General features: G+C 46.4%; 1 protein-coding gene across 1 annotated transcript in view; it reads right to left on the reverse strand.

The window, feature by feature from the left end:
- The window catches only part of LOC147114797 (transcription factor E2F5-like), a 52388-nt gene extending 43060 nt beyond the window's left edge, over nt 1-9328 (reverse strand). The window contains exon 1 of the mRNA XM_085992747.1: nt 9135-9328. Within this exon, the coding sequence (XP_085848873.1) occupies nt 9135-9287 (153 nt within the window). The 5' untranslated portion in view covers nt 9288-9328. The remainder of the gene's footprint in view (nt 1-9134) is intronic.
- Between the last annotated feature and the right edge of the window lie 8109 nt (nt 9329-17437).

Consider the following 17437-nt stretch of genomic DNA (forward strand, 5'->3'; position numbering starts at 1 on the left):
ATTCTCCACCTCAAGATCTTGTCGTTCTTGATTTTGCCCCTCAGCTTGTTATTAAACATAAAAGCGACCGAACGCTGGTCGGTGAGGAGGGTAAATCGTTTGCCTGCCAGGTAATGCCTCCAGCGTCGTACTGCCTCCACGATCGCCTGGGCCTCCTTCTCGACCGAAGAGTGTCGGATCTCAGGGCCCTGGAGGGTCCTTGAGAAGAAGGCCACAGGTCTCCCCGCCTGGTTAAGGGTTGCAGCTAGGGCGAAGTCGGATGCATCGCTCTCCACTTGGAAAGGGATAGACTCATCCACCGCGTGCATTGTGGCCTTAGCAATGTCTCCTTTTATGAGGGAGAAGGCTGCGCACGCTTCTGCCGTCAGGGGGAAGGAGGTGGACTTCATGAGGGTCTGGCTTTGTCCGCATAATTCGGCACCCATTGGGCATAGTAGGCGAAGAGCCCCAGGGTTCTCTTCAGCGCCTTTGGACAGTGGGGGAGGGGAAGCTCCATGAGGGGGCGCATTCTTTCGGGGTCGGGGCCGATGACTCCGTTCTCTACTATGCAGCCGAGGATGGCAAGACGCGAGGTGTTAAACACACATTTCTCCTTATTGTAAGTGAGGTTCAGCCGTTGGGCCGTACGGAGGAATTTCTCCAGATTAACATCGTGGTCCTGCTGGTCGCGGCCGCAGATGGTGACGTTATCTAGATAAGGGAACGTGGCCTGCAGCCCGTTCTGGTCAACCATCCGGTCCATCTCCCTTTGGAAGACCGAAACCCCGTTGGTGACGCCGAAGGGAACCCTAAGGAAGTGGTAGAGGCGGCCATTCGCCTCGAAGGCGGTATACTGGCGGGCCTCAGGGCGGATAGGGAGTTGGTGATAGGCCGACTTAAGGTCGATGGTAGAGAATACCCGGTACTGTGCAATCTGATTGACCATATCAGATATGCGGGGAAGGGGGTATGCGTCCAGCTGGGTGTACCAGTTTATGGTTTGGCTGTAGTCGATGACCAGGCGGTTTTTATTGCCGGTCTTAACGACTACGACCTGGGCACGCCAGGGGCTGTTGCTCCTCTCGATGATGCCCTCCTTCAGGAGACGCTGCACCTCAGAGCTAATAAAAGCTCTGTCCCTGGCGCTGTACCACCTGCTCTTGGTGGCGACGGGTTTACAGTCGCGGGTGAGGTTAGCGAACAGGGAGGGGGGCGGGACCTTGAGGGTGGATAGGCCGCAGGTGGTACGCGGTGGGCGGTTTAAAGGCTGCTGGTTGTCGACTGTGAGTGGGGGGGAGGGGTCCACCGTATGCCAAGGTGACACTTTGAAGGTGGGATTGGAAGTCCAGCCCTAGTAGAACGGCAGCGCAGAGCTGGGGCAGGGCGAGGAGTTTAAAATTTTTATACTCCGTGCCCCTAACCGACAGGGTCACAACACAGTAGCCGCTGATGTCTGTAGAATGGGACCTCGACGCCATCGAGATCCGGTTGCGCGTTGGCCGGACAGTGAGGGAGTAGTGGCTCACCGTGTCTGGATGGATGAAACTCTCCGTGCTTCCGCTGTCGAACAGGCAGGTCGTGGCGTGGCCGTTTACTTTGATGTCCATCATGGACTTGGACAGGTGATGCGGGCAAGCTTGGTCCAGTGTGACGGAGGCTAGTGTATGGCTGAGCGAGCTGCTGTAGTCTGCGGGTGAGGCGGTGGTCGGGTCTGGAGACAAGGTGGCGATCGAGTGTGGTGGACGACGACGTTGAATAAAATGGCGGAGAAGATGGCTGCCCCCACAACTCACGAGGCACTGCTGGCGCGGTGGCCTTGATCAAAGATGGCCGCCCCCACGACTCACGAGGGGATACTGGCATCTGTGGCCTTGATGAAAGATGGCCGCCCCCACAACTCGCATGAGGCACTGCTGGCGTCTGTGGCTCTCCCCCTGCAGGCCTTCGTGAAGTGGCCTTTCTTGTGGCAGTCGGAGCAAGTCGCGTTTCTTGCAGGGCAGCGCGTCCTCGGGTGTTTCGCCTGGCCACAGAAGAAGCAGCCGGCGGCCCGATCGCGGGGCTCCGATGTCGCAGCCGGTACCAGGGGTGGCGGTCCCGATCGGTTCTGGGACGCCGACGCTGAGGTAGGTCCCGGAGGCGGCGGTGCGAGGGGTATTGCGGCCGGGGTCGGGCCCGAGTCCCAGGGTCGCGCAGCACAGTACCTGGAGTACGCCTCGAGGTCCCGATGGGCCACTTCCAGAGAGCGAGCGAGGGCTGCAATTGTATTCAGGTCGAGGTCCTTTGATTCGAGCAGTCTTTGCCGTGAGTAGTCGGACCGAAGACCTTTCACGAAGGCATCGCGGATATTCCCTTCAGTATTTTCTGCAGCCGTTACAGCTTTAAAGTCACAGTCCCTGCCGAGTGTTTGTAGCGCCCGTAAAAATTCATCTACAGACTCTCCTGGCTGTTGCGAGCGGGATCTTAGGAGATGTCTGGCATACATAGAGTTTACCGGGCTCCGGTGCTGCTCTTTCAGCAGGTTGAGGGCGTCCTCGTATGTAGCAAGGTCCCGGATGAATGCGAATACTTTAGGGCTCACCTGGGCGGTCAGAACTCTTAGTTTGGATCCCGGAGGCACGCCGGATTCTCCCAGGTAGGATTCGAAACAGCTCAGCCAGTGTTCGAAGTCGAGGGCGGAGTTCGCTGCCTGTGGGTTTAGATCCAGGTACGGCGGTCGGAGGGCTCGCAGCCAGGCCGGCTGCTGTGGCTGTTGTAGCTGGCCGTTTGGCTGGTCGTTTGGCTGCTCCGATCCACTCATTTCAAAATTTAGCCAATAAAATTGATATACCTATCAATTCATCCAATGAAAAGCGACGAGTTAAGATAGTAACTATAGGTTTTTATTGGCTAAATAACAGAGCCCACCCTCGTGGGTGATCGGGTCCAACAAGGAGAAATACCAGCCAGTCGACCACCTTTATACCTGGGCAAGCAGGCGGAGCCATGGGCGGAGTCAGCTGTGGTCAACCCAGGTATAACAGCGTGACAAGAGGTGACCTTGTGTAGTGATACAACAGTGTAAACAGTGATAACCATAGTGTAACGATATAAACAGTAATAACCATAGTGTAACGATAGTGAACGATAAAAGTGGTTTACCACACCCTCAAAATCAACTTTTCTCCAATCTATTAACCTGGTTTTCGTCATACTTATGTCCTTCTCAATTATCATCTTAAAGCATATTATATTATAAGAACATAAGAAATAGGAGCAGGAGTAGGCCAATCGGCCCCTCGAGCCTGCTCCGCCATTCAATAAGATCGTGGCTGATCTGATCCTAACCGCCAATCCACTATCACAGAACCATCTCCTGAACCTAACAGAATTAGACACACGAAATAGGAGCAGGATCAGGCTACACGGCCCCTGGGCCCGCTCCGCTACCCACAGGGCCATGACCGATCCGAACCTAGACTCATGTCCAAATTCCTGCCCGCTCCCCGTAACCCTTAATTCCCTTTACTTCTAGGAAACTGTCTATTTCTGTTTTAAATTTATGTAATGATGTAGCTTCTACAGCTTTTTGGGGCAGCATATTCCATGGACCTACCACCCTCTGAGTGAAGTAGTTCCTCCTCATCTCAGTTTTGAAAGAGCAGCCCCTTATTCTAAGACTATGCCCCCTAGTTCCAGTTTCACCCATCACCGGGAACATCTTCCCTGCATCCACCCGATCCAACCCCTTCACAATCTTATATGTTTCAATAAGATCGCCTCTCATTCTTCTGAACTCCAATGAGTAGAGTCCCAATCTACTCAACCTCTCCTCATATGTCCATCCCCTCATCCCCGGGATTAACCGAGTGAACCTTCTTTGTACTGACTATGGTCACTATTGCCTATACGTTCCCCTACTTTTACTTCTCTTATCTGCTCTGGTTCATTCCCCATTACTAGATCCAATAGCGAATCCTCCCTTGTTGGGCTTTTTACATACAGGAAACTCTTTTTTATCCGGCACCGACGTGGTGCCGGTTGATCAAAAAGTCCGGATTACAGAGGGGTATACTTACCAAGGTACGAGAGCCCCGTACACGGCCACAGGTGCAGGAGCCCCAGTTACACGGCACTTGTGCAGGAGTCCCAGTTACACGGCCACAGATCCAGGAGTCCCTATTGCACGGCCACAGGTGCAGGAACCCCGGTTACACGGCACTTGTGCATGAGTCCCGGTTACACGGCCACAGATCCAGGAGTCCCTGTTGCACGGCCACAGGTGCAGGAACCCCGGTTACACGGCCACAGGTGCAGGAACCCCGGTTACACAGCCACTAATATGTAGTAAAACTTACCTGAACCTACTCCTAAATTTTGCCAGTTAAGAAAGATTTCCGGATATTTAGGTGCCGGTTAAAAGAGTGTTTCCTGTATTGGGTTAGAAAGGAGTCCTGTACACATTGTAGGAACTCCATTCCCTTATCCCCTTTACCTACCTCTTCTGTCCAATGAATATCGGGGTAGTTGAAATCCCCCATGATTATTATTTCTAATGTTTTGTTTTACTAATTTCCCTAATTTGTCTGCATATTTTTTCCTCCACCAGCCTTCCACTGTTAGGTGGTCTGTAGACTACGCCTACTAGTGTGACTGATCCTTTATTATCTTTTATCTCTATCCATATGGATTCTATTTTTGTCTTGCTGATATCTGCATCACTTTTTTCTACTGCCATTACGTTATCCCTAATAAGTACAGCGACTCCACCTTTTTCCCTCCCTATCTTTTCTAAATATGTTATACCCTGCAATGTTTAATTCCCAGTCCTGATTTTTCTGTAGCCATGTCTCAGTAATCTCTATGATGTCTGGTTCCTCGCAACACATGATTGCCTCCAGCTCCCCTGTTTTATTACGGATATTGTGTGCATTGCTGTACAGTTTAACTCATTTTTAATAGGATTTGCTCTCACTTTATGTTTAACCATCTTTTTAGACTCCTGTTCTATAACTCTATTTATTCCCTTGCCATCAATGTCCTCCCTTACTTTATTCTTTCCTATGCTCTCTTTTCCTGTTTTGTTTATGGACTACTTTGTCTAAGATTGCGACCATCCGATCAGCTGCCTCTGCCGCTTTCCTTCCTTCCCCTAGCCCACCGGGCCAAACTTCCTCTAACGTTCCCCCCTGCCCTAGCCCTGAACTCACATCTTTCTCCAGTTTCTCTCCGATCTCAATTCAATTCAATTCAATTCAAATCGCTTTATTGGCATGACAAGTTACATCTTATGTTGCCAAAGCATCGGAAAACATTCATGTTTGTTCACAAAAATACAGATCTATCCATACAGTGTATAAACAGATATATCCCTGAGTGTATAAATATATACTTTCATATAATTTATATATACTCTTTTCTTATGTTTACTGGTTGTCCCTCTGTTTATGGCAAGCTGTAACAGTGTGCCGCTAGTGTTATGCAATTTCTCTCTTCCCCTAGTAGGTATGGGAGTTTTTGGTCGTCATTCAAATTTCTGAATTCCGGGCATATTTTTGTGAATTTTGGGTAGAAATTCTCCCTTATGCCCTGATATTTTCTACAAGCTGTGAGGCAGTGCATCTCTGTCTCCACCACTCCCTGACTGCAGTGAGAGCATATCCTGTCCTCTCTTGGTAGCCGGGTCTGTCTGTGTCTACCTTTTTCGATCGCCAGGTTACGTTCACTAAGTCTGTACATTGTCAAAGTTTTTCTCAGTTTGCTATCCTTTACCATGGTCAGGTAATCAGCCATGTTGTATTCCTCATGACCTCTCCGCGCTCATCTTGTCCATGAGACCCACCTCCTGCTCCCTCGACCCTATTTCCACCAAACTGCTGACCACCCAACTTCCTTTTCTGGCTCCCATGTTAGCTGACATTGTTAGCGCTTTGCTCTCCTCAGGTACTGTCCCTCTTTCCCTCAAATCTGCCATCACCACCCCTCTCCTCAAAGAACCAATCCTTGACCCCTCAGCCCTTGCAAACTGCCGCCCCATCTCCAAAGTTCTTAAACGTGTTGTTACCTCTCAAATCCGTGCTCATCTTTCCCGCAATTCCATGTTTGAATCCCTTCAATCAGGTTTCCGTCCTTGCCACAGTACCGAAACGGCTCTCATCAAAGTCACAAATGAAATCCTTTGTGACTGTGACAAAGATAAACTATCGCTCCTTGTCCTTCTTGACTTGTCTGCAGCCTTTGATGTGGTTGACCACTCCATCCTTCTCCAACGCCTCTCCACTGTCGTCCAGCTGGGTGGGACTGCACTCGCCTGGTTCCATTCATCTATCGAATCATAGCCTGAGAATCACCTGCAACAGCTTCTCTTCACGCTCCGTTACCTCTGTTGTCACCCAAGGATCTATCCTTGACCTCCCTCCTATTTCTCATCTACATGTTTCCCCTTGGCGACATCATCCGAAAACACAGCGTCAGTTTCCAAATGTACGCTGACGACACCCAGCTCTACCTCGCTACCATGTCTCTCGCCCCTCCGCGGTCTCTAAATTGTCAGACTGCTCGTCAGACATCCAGTTCTAGATGAGCAGAAATTTTCTCCAATTAAACATTGGGAAGACCGAAGCCATTGTTTTCAGTCCCCACCACAAACTCCGTTCCCTAGACACTGACTCCATCCCTCTCCCTAACATCGGTCTGAGGCTGAACCACACTGTTCGCAACCTTGAGGCTATATTTGACCCTGAAATTAGCTTCCAACCACATATCCGCAGCATAACTAAGACCGCCTATTTCCACCTCCGTAACACTGCCCGTCTCTGCCCCTGCCTCAGCTCATCCGCTGCTGAAATCCTCATCCATGCCTTTGTTACCTCTAGACTCAACTATTCCAACGCACTCCTGGCTGGCCTCCCACATTCTACCCTACGTAAACTTGAGGTCATTCGAAACTTGGCTGCCCGTGTCCTAACTCGCATCAAGTCCCATTCACCCATCATCCCTGTGCTTGCTGACCTACATTAGCACCCGGTTAAGCAACACCTCGATTTCTAAATTCTCATCCTTGTTTTCAAATCCCTCCATGGCCTCGGCCCTCCCTATCCCTGTAATCTCCTTCAGCTCCACAACCCCCCCTGCCCACCCGAGATATCTGCGCTCTTCTAATTCTGCCCTCTTGAGCATTCCTGATTATAATTGCTCAACCATTGGTGGCCGTGCCTTCTGTTGCCTAGGCCCTAAGCTCTGGAATTCCCTGCCTAAACCTCTCTGCCTCTCTTTCCTACTTTAAGACACTCCTTAAAACCTATCTCTTTCACCAATCTTTTGGTCACCTGCCCTAATTTCTCATGTGGCTCGGTGTCAAATTTTCTGTCTCATCATACTCCTGTGAAGCGCCTTGGGACGTTTTACTACGTTAAAGGTGCTATATAAATACAAGTTGTTGTTGTTGTTACTTATCCATTTTTCCTACCAAAGTAGACAACTTCTCATTTCTCCACATTATATTCCATCTGCCATGTTCTTGCCCACTCACTTAATCTGTCTTATATCCCTTTGCAGTCTCTTTGCATCCTCCGCACAACTTACTTTCCCACCTAGCTTTGTACAGGAAACTTTGTGCTATCCGGAGGTGAGCTATCCGGCAATCTGGAGCCACCGGCAAAAATCAGCAGCCGTTTTTTATTCTTTTTGTTAGTTTTTTTTGCTTTGTTTGAACAGTCAAGCTGTGCAAGGTCTGTAGCTATAGCAACAGCTTCAGCTACAGAGCTTTAGGGCCACACCCGAGTGTTTAGAAGCTGTTGCTAAGCAACAGTGTTTGTTGTCAAATACGGAGATAAGAATCTCCGTATCTCTCAACATTAACTCTGGAGAGTACGGCACTTTTTAGGCAACGGCAGCAGCTCGGTCCCGTGGGTGCCGGATAGCACAAAGTTTCCTGTATCATCAAAGCTAGCAAACTTGGATACATTATACTCAGTCTCTTTATCTAAGTCATAGATATGGATTGTAAATAGCTGAGGCCCAGGCACTGATGCTTGCGGTACCCCACTAGTTACGACTGCTAACCCAAAAATGACCCATTTATTCCGACTCTCTGTTTTCTGTCCGTTAACCAATCCTCAATCTATGCTAATATATTACCCCCAATCCCATGAGCTCTAATTTTGTGTAATAACCTCTTGTGTGGTACTTTATCAAATGCTTTCTGAAAATCTAAATACACTACATCCACTGGTTCCCCCTTATCTACCCTGCTAGTTACAAGCTCAAAAAACTAACAGATTTGCCAAACATAATTTCCCTTTCAGCCGTGGCTCAGTTAGTAGCACCTTCGCCTCTGAGTTAGAAGGTTGTGGGTTCAAGTTCCACTCCAGAGACTTGAGCACAAGAATCTAGGCTGACACTCCAGTGCAGTACTGAGGGAGTGCTGCACTGTCAGAAGTGCCGTCTTTCGGATGAAAGTTTAAATTGAGGCCCCGTCTGATCTCTCAGGTGGACGTAAAAGATCCCAAGGCATTTCAAAGAGCAGGGGAGTTCTGGCCAATATTTATCCCTCAATCAACATTATTAAAAAAAACAGATTATCTGGTCATCATCACATGGCTGTTTGAGAGCTTGCTGTGCACAAATTGGCTGCCACGTTTCCCACAGTACAAGTGACTACACTTCAAAAAGTACTTCATTGGCTGCAAAGCGCTTTGGGGCACCCTGGGGTTGTGAAAGGCGCAATATAAGTGCAAGTCTTTCTTCTTTACAGGATGCTCTTTTGCAATTAGTGCTATGGGCTTTTTTTTTTACTTTCACCTGAGCAGGTGGATGGGGCCTTGGCTTCGGAACAGGAGTAGGCCATTCAGCCCCTTGACCCTGTGCCGCCATTCAGTTAGATCGTGACTTTCTTTCTTAAAAAATACGCGAGAAAAAGCATCTCAAGATTCGGTTACCGAGTTGTGAGGAAGAACACCTGGGCTGAGACATCTGGGTGGTGTTCACCAGTGACAGTAAAGAAGCAGCTGCGGCGAACACCTAGCCGCAGACTGATTACACGGGGGGGGGGGGGGGGGGGGGTTGTTTCTGCACATGTGCTGGCTCAGCTCCCTGACACAGAGTCCTTCACTTGCCCCTCCCCTCCAGCGGTGCTCGGAGCGGAGCACAGCGCTACGCCGCCCAGTCAGTGAGCTGACCTGTTTGAGGTCCAACACCCCGTCCTTCGCCTCCTGCAGCAGCGACACGAATCTGGTGGTGAGCAGCCCCAGGCTCTTCTCGTGCCGGCTCGCGCCCCTACTTCCATTGCCAGCGCCATTCACAAGGCTCGCGTCACGGCCGGACTCGGCCATCGCGACCGGCGATTGTGACGTTGCAACAGCCAACGAAGTAACCAATCAGACGCCGCGGGGCAGGCTGGCCACCGTTTAAAATCCAGGAAGTGACGTCTGTGGCAACACCATAGCAACCGAAGAGCACAGACTCTGCCGGCGACAGTCGCTGAATGGTTAATGCACCCGGGCCCGGCCTGCCTGCGGAAAGTGAGCTGCAAAAATGTTTAATTAAAATAACTCTACATGTTGAAACGGACTTTGTTACACTATTGATGTTTCCCAGGTTTGAAACACCTTAGTTACCCAGTCAGTTTCCACATATATCCTGCCGACGCCCAGCTCTACCGCACCACCACCTCTCTCCACCCTCCACTGTCTCTGAATTGTCAGACTGCTTGTCCCACATCCAGTACTGGATGAGCAGGAATTTTCTCCAACTAAATATTGGGAAGACTGAATCCATTGGCCTGGATTTTCTGGGGCTTATGACCGCGTACGAGCGTACGCCATCGTCAGTGCCCCGCAAGTTCCTGGTTTCCACGTGCGCTGCGCATGTGCGAAAACCCGGAACTTGTGATCTGTCAAGTTTCAGCTTGACGGACTGTGCGAATCCGCAGGAAATGGACATTCACTGATGGAGAGTTGGGTTATTTGCCCAACGAATGCCCAACGAATGCCCACGAAACCCTTACACCTGGTAAAAGCAGGCATACGGCCATCTTTTACCAGCGTAAGGGTTTAAATAAATATTAAAATCCATTAAAAAAAATGATTTAACCATACAAAAACCTTTAAAATTAGTTTAGGTTATTTTTGGCCCCTTGAAAAATGTTTAAACTTGTTGGAATACGCCTGCAGGCCCAGGAGCGCGAGTCTTCGAAGCTCCGGAGGCACCAGATAGGTGCGGAGTTCACTTGCAGTTCGGAAGCATTCCACCGCGGGAAGCTTCCGACCACAATTTCCAGCCCATGGTCTTCAGTCCCCATCACAAACTCCATTCCCTAGCCACAGACTCCCTATCTCTGTAACCTCCTCTAGCCCTAGAACGCTCCAAGATATCTGCGCTCCTCTAATTCTGGTCTCTTGACCATCCCTGATTTTAATCGCTCCACCATTGGCGGCAGTGGCTTCAGCTGCCGAGGCCCTAAGCTCTGGAATTCCCTCCCTAAACCTCTTCGTCTCTCAACCTCACTCTCCTCCTTTAAGACACTCCTTAAAACCTACCTCTTTGACCAAGCTTTTGGTCATCTTCCCTAATTTCTCCTTATGTGGCTCGGTGTCAAATTTTGTTTTATAATGCTCCTGTGAAGCTCCTTGGGATGTTTTACTACATTAAAGATGCTATATAAATACAAGTTGTTGCTGTTGATAGGCTCAACCAGTTGGGTCTCTAAACTTTAGAAAATAACAGACCTTCTGCGACTGGTGTGCACTGGAGGGCATAGTCAACACCAGGAACAACATTATGATTTAATTTGATAAGCGTCCTTTTGTTTTACTTATAATTTGGAGTTTATTGTTTGTGCCCCTTTTAAAAAGGGGGTACTTTTTAAATTTGATTTTGACTGATGACACCTATGTCATTCTAATTGCCATTTTATAAGAGTTAGAAAAGCATAGACTCATGCGGTGATTTGATGAGGCTTATAAAATAATTAAGGGCCTAGATTGTGTTTATGTAGACCAGTAATTGCAACTGAATAGGTTAGGGAGGACCACAGGCTACCCTTGCATCTCTTTAACATCATCCAACCATATACCATTCAAAGTATAATTATTTAGTTTTATATTTAAAAACCAAAATACTACCTTTCATTCATAGACAATTCAGCCCATCATGCCTGTACCGGCTTTTTGAAAGAGCTCTCCAATTAGTCCCACTCCACCGCTCTTCCTTCATAGCCGTTCAAAATTTTCCTTTTCAAGTATATATCCAATTCAAGTTACTACGGAATCTGCTTCAGACAGTACATTCCCGATTCTAACAACTTACTACATAAAAATATTTCTCCTCATCTCCCCTGCATTCTTTTGCCAGTTGATCTTAAATCTGTGTCCTCTGGAAGGGAGGAGAGTGTGTGGAGAATGAAATGTGAAATTTTATGTGTATAATGATTCTTATGAGCCCCATGGCAATGACCTAATGTATCCTATGCCATGTAAAATGAGATAAGGATAGCTATTCACAGTGTCAGAAGGTGGGTAGTGGTGTTCCACAAGGATCAGTGCTGGGACCACTGCTGTTCACAATTTACATTAACAATTTAGACTTAGGAATCAAAAACACAATTTCTAAATTTTTGCGGGTGACACCAAATTTGACGGGATAGTCAATACTGAGGAGGACTGCAACAAATTACAGAGGACATTAATAAACTTGCAGAATGGGCAATAATTGGCAAATGAAGTTCAATACAGATAAATATGAGGTATTACATTTTGGTAGGAAGAATAGGGAGGTCACTTATTACTTGGAGGGTGCGAGTCCAGGTGGGGTAGAGGAACAAAGGGATCTAAGAGTACAAATTCACAAATCACTAAAAGTTGAGATACAGGTTAGCAAGGCCATAAAAAAAAGCAAACCAAGCCTTAGGGTTTATTTCTAGAGGTATAGAATTGAAAAGTAGGGAAGTTATGCTAAACCTGTATCGAGCCTTGGTTAGACCACACTTAGAGTACTGCATACAGTTCTGGTTGCCATATTATAAAAAGGATATAGAGGCACTGGAGAGGGTGCACTGGAGAAGATTTACAAGTATGATACCAGAAATGCAAGGGTATACATATCAGGAAAGGATGAACAGGCTGGGTCTCTTTTCTCTTGAAAAAAGAAGGCTGAGGGGTGACCTAATAGAAGTCTTTAAAATTATGAAAGGTTTTGATAGAGTGGATACAGAGAGAATGTTTCCGCTTGTGGGGAAGAGCATAACTAGAGGCCATCAATATAAGATAGGCACCAAGAAATCCAATAGAAGAAACTTATTTACCCAAAGAGTGGTGAGAATGTGGAACTCGCTACCACAGGGAGTGATTGAAGCGAATAGTATAGATGCATTTAAGGGGAGGCTGGACAAGCATATGAGGGAGAAGGGAATAGAGGGTTATGCTGATAGATTTAGATGAGGAAAGACGGGAGGAGGCTCGTGTGGAGCATAAACACCGGCATGGACTGGCTGGGACGAATGGCCTGTTACTGTGCTGTATATCCTATGTAATGTAATCCTATGTAATAATGTAAGCCTGCAGAGATATTTGCCCACTGAGGAATATCAGATCAAAATCTACATAAACTGACTCCACACAAATACTTGGAAGGATCTACTGTGCGAAAAAACATTAAGCAGTAGCAACTGTTACTTCACTACAACTGTTTATTAATGCATAGGCAGAAGACTCCACTAATGGTGGAGGATGTGCCGATACTGCTGTCAGTAATGAAAGCCTTGCACGTCTCTGCAGAGAAGGTGGCTTTTAACAGAAGGCAGGACATCACTACCAAAGGACTTGCTACTATCCAGGAAGCCTCCAAGTTTGAGAAAAGAGCTATAGAGTTGCACCTATGGAACCTGAAAGGTGGCAGATGATGAAACAGATGGGTAAGCACCCAGACGGTTCGTAGTTCTCTTCCGTTTACTTCCTGCCAATCCAAGTAATTGTCAGTGTCAACTCAGGTGACATTTCTTGGAAGATGAAAGTGCTGATATATGTGGATATAAGCACACTTTGAGTTCATTCTGGATTTGCTTTTATGATTGTCCTCCTGTGTCTTCCCAGGAACAACACAGCAGGCAGACACCAGAACCTCCACATAATCTCCAGGAAGCAGCTCATCTGGTGCCCTGTCACAGTTCCAAAAGGAATCCACTACCTCTATGCTGTCAAGCTGCTTGTTCAATATCCAATCTCAGATAAGCTGCAGTTTCTTCCAACTAAACTTTGGAAAGACTGAAGCCATCATCTTCAACCCTCCCCACAAACTCCATACCCTTGCCATTGAATCCATCCCTCTTACCTGCCAGTGTCTCAGGCTGAACCCGACTGTTCACAACCTCTGTAACTGTAAGGGTAATTAACAAGTAAACACTACTGATTGACCAAACAATAAAGAACTTTAGAGGTTAACGATGGTGGTGTGATAAAATGTGAAAAACAAGTCAAAACCTAATTATATACGTGCAAAAGAATAGCCACCGAGCAAACGATTAAATCACAAGGGAACTAAGGAGAACAACTCACGGATAGAGACCCCAAACATGGGCAATGTGATAGCATTAACAAAAAGTGTGACTAGCACATGATATTTAGTAATAGCTTGCATAAGCAATAACAAATGTATATAAGTAAATGAAATGTGAGAGATCGTCGAAGTCCCACTTGAAGCTGTCAAGTGAGAGTCTTCCCCTGCATATGCTTGAATAAAGATCGTTGTGAACCTACCTACCATCGTCTGTCTTGACTGAGAGGAAGGAGATCGGAGTCCCCTCAAACAGTAACCCTATTTGATCTCAAGCTGAGCTTCTGACCCCATATCCTCTGCATCACATAGACTACCTACTTCCACCTTCACAATGTTGCCTGCCTCCGCCTAACCTCACCCCATTTGCTGTTGAAACTCTCTTGCCAAGGCAATATTGCTATCTTACTCTTTGAATGTTTATTTTGTTAGTTATTCTGTTCAATGGTTAATAAGTTAAAAGCAGCAATCACTGTTCTTATGTTCATTAATAAATATACATTCTTATTATGAACACAGCTAGCTTTTGCTAGACGCTTTTATTGAGCACATGTGGACTAGGTACAGTATCTGTAGAGGCATCCATCTTGACTGCTGCCTTGTTGATAGCCTAGTGCCTCATGGGTAATGTAGTCTTAATATACATACAGCTATATACAGCTCTATGGCTCCACTTAGTGTCCACTATAGAATGACATGTTATTGATCATTACATCCTCCTTTCTTTGAGGTTTAACAAAATCAATATCAATCAACTTTCAAGAAAACAATAAAGATAATATCAGTAACACTTTTGTTAGTGCTCTATAAACATAAACATTTTCAAAACAGTCAACACATTTTCAAAGTTTACATTGTACTCAAAGATTAAGTCTATCAGGCTTTTTTACTTCACGTGTGGATCTTCTCAACACGGGTAAGTCTGATGTGTCTTCATGAGATTGTTCTGGCGGTGAATGACAAGATGCAGTTGCGGCATTGTCATCAATCTGGTCTTGAATAGTCTCTTGTGTTTTTAGGAGTGAACGACGGTTCCTCCTGAGAATCTGTCCTTCCTCAGTTCTAACAGTGTATGACCTTGGTCCTACTTCCTCAAGAACTGTAGCTTTCCTGTTCCATGCATCTGGATCCTCAATCCTGACAACATCATCCCTTGTCAATGGTTTTAGAGTTTTGGATGACTTGTCATAGTATGATTTCTGTTTCAGCTTTAACAGTTGAAGTCTCTGTCTCAGTTCCTCACTTTGCTGTTCTTTTACACAACAGGGTAGCGTGGTGCGCAACTTGCGACCCATTAGTAGTTCAGCAGGTGAAGAACCACAGTCTAAAGGTGAGGCTCGGTAGCTCAGCAGGGCGAGATAAGGATCAGACTTGCTTTCTGTCGCTTTCTTCAGTAGCTGCTTGAGAACTTGAACACCTTTCTCTGCCTTACCATTTGACTGAGCATACAAAGGACTGGATGTGATGTGCTGAAAGTCATAACGTGCTGCAAACCATTGCCACTCCTTACAGTTGAAGCACGGACCATTGTCGCTAACGGCAATCCTGGGAATTCCATGTCTGGCGAAGATGGATTTCACATGCATTATGACACTGCTTGCTGTGGTGCTTGAGAGCAGCGCCATCTCAGGATAGTTAGAATAGTAGTCAATCACTATTAGATAGTCTTTACCATTTAAATGAAAAAGGTCCATACCAACCTTTTGCCATGCTGCTGTTGGTATGTCAGCTACTATCATTGGTTCCTTTGCTTGTTTGTTTTGGTGTTTCTGACATGTCTCACATTTGCCTATCATGTTCTCAATGTCCTTATTTATGCCAGGCCAATAAACAGTGTCTCTTGCTCTCCTTTTGCATTTTTCAATTCCGAGGTTTCCCTCATGAATCCTTTTGAGCATGTCTTGACGTAGAGCCTGTGGAATGACTATTCTGTTCTGTTTTAGTAATAGTCCACTTGCGACACTCAATTCTGACCTTATGTGAAAATATTTTGGACAGGAACCTTTTGGCCAACCATGATGAATGTTCTCTATTACTGTTTGTAATACTGTATCTTTTACTGTTTCTTCTGCTATTTGCTTTGATTTTGTGTCTGACACGGGCAGCGCAGCAGTGACCATACTCACATGAACATTCACGTCTTCTTCAGTAGAGCTCACATGACTCATTGTGGGTGCTCGGGATAGTGCATCTGCTAACACTATGTATTTGCCTGGTGTGTAGATCAGTTCAAAGTCATATCTTTGCAGCTTCATCATGAGTCGTTGAATCCTTGGAGACATCTCATTCAGGTTTTTTTTAATGATGGCAACCAGAGGGCTGTGGTCTGTCTCAACTGTGAAGGTGGGAAGTCCATATATGTAGCCATGAAACTTTTCTAGTCCAACTACCAAGCCTAGACATTCCTTTTCAATCTGGGCGTATCGACACTCAGTATCAGTCATAGACCTGGAGGCATAGGCAACAGGCTTCCAATCTTCACCCTCTGCTTGTAGCAAGACCGCACCTAGGCCATCTTTTGATGCATCCGTTGACACTTTGATTCTTTTGGTTGGGTCAAAGAAGGTGAGTACAGGTGTGGTTGTCAGCACTGTTTTGAGGTTTATCCACTCTTGTTCATGTCTTTCTGTCCATGCGAACACATTTGTTTTATGTAGCAGGTCTCGCAGACAGGCTGTCTTGGCTGACAAGTTAGGAATGAACTTTCCAATGAAGTTTATCATCCACATGATGCGTAGCACTCCTTTTTTGTCAGTGGGTCGGGGCATTTTGAGTATGGCGTTTACTTTTTCCATATCTGGCTCTATTCCTTTACCAGATAGATTATCTCCTAGGAAAGTGACTTCCTGGACGCCAAACTGACACTTGGCTTTGTTGAGCTTCAGTCCATTCCGGCGTATGCTCTGTAGCACTTTAGTCAGTCTCTCATTGTGTTCTTTCAGTGTGGAGCCCCAGATGATGATGTCATCAACATAGACCCGAACTCCTTCCAGACCTTCAATTATGTGTTCCATCGCTCTATGAAAGATTTCAGATGCAGATATTATCCCGAAAGGCATTCTGAGGAAACAATACCTGCCAAATGGTGTGTTGAAGGTACAGTATTTGGTGCTCTCTTCATCCAGTTTTAGTTGCCAAAATCCTTGTGAGGCATCGAGCTTTGTAAAGTATCTGGCACCTGACATTTCACTGGTGATTTCTTCTCGCTTGGGAATCTGGTAGTGTTCATGTTTTATGTTCGCATTTAAGTCCTTTGGATCCATGCATATTCTTAGATCATTGTTCTTTTTCTTTACACATACCATTGGAGTTAACCCAGTCAGTTGGCTCTTCGACTTTCCTGATGACTCCTAGTGTGGTCATTCTGTCCAGTTCATTCTTGAGCCGGTCACGCAGGGGTGCTGGAACTCTTCGTGGAGGATGTACCACTGGCTGAGCATCCTCCTTTAGCTGGATCTTGTAAGTGAATGGTAGAACTCCAAATCCTTTGAACACATCCTGGAAATTATTCACTACAGAATCCACCGAGTCATCTGGTCTGCTTATGGCACAGTTTATACGGTCGACTCTCTTGACCAGTTCTAAGTCCTCACAAGCTTTGTCACCCAGTAGTGAATCAAGCCTTTCAGCCACAACAGAAAACATGAGATGATGCACTTTGTCTTTGACTGTCACTTTAAGTCTGCATACACCTAAGCTATCTATTTTCTGTCCATTATAGTCCTTCAGTAGTACTGACTTTTTCTGTATTTTAGGCTTTTCTTTCATATTGTTAATGTCACTCATACTGATTAAGTTTGCTTTTGCCCCAGTGTCTAGTTTCAAGGTAACTAATGCTCCATTTACCTGCAGTGGGATCATCCATTTGTCCTCTTTTACTGCATTAACTTTATGTTCAGCATTGTCCATTTCTGAGGGCTGCACATTTTCTGTA

This window comes from Somniosus microcephalus, chromosome 7 (assembly GCF_052327205.1).
Source record: "Somniosus microcephalus isolate GS21.2 chromosome 7, FLI_Smic_1.0, whole genome shotgun sequence".
Classification (NCBI taxonomy): domain Eukaryota; kingdom Metazoa; phylum Chordata; class Chondrichthyes; order Squaliformes; family Somniosidae; genus Somniosus; species Somniosus microcephalus.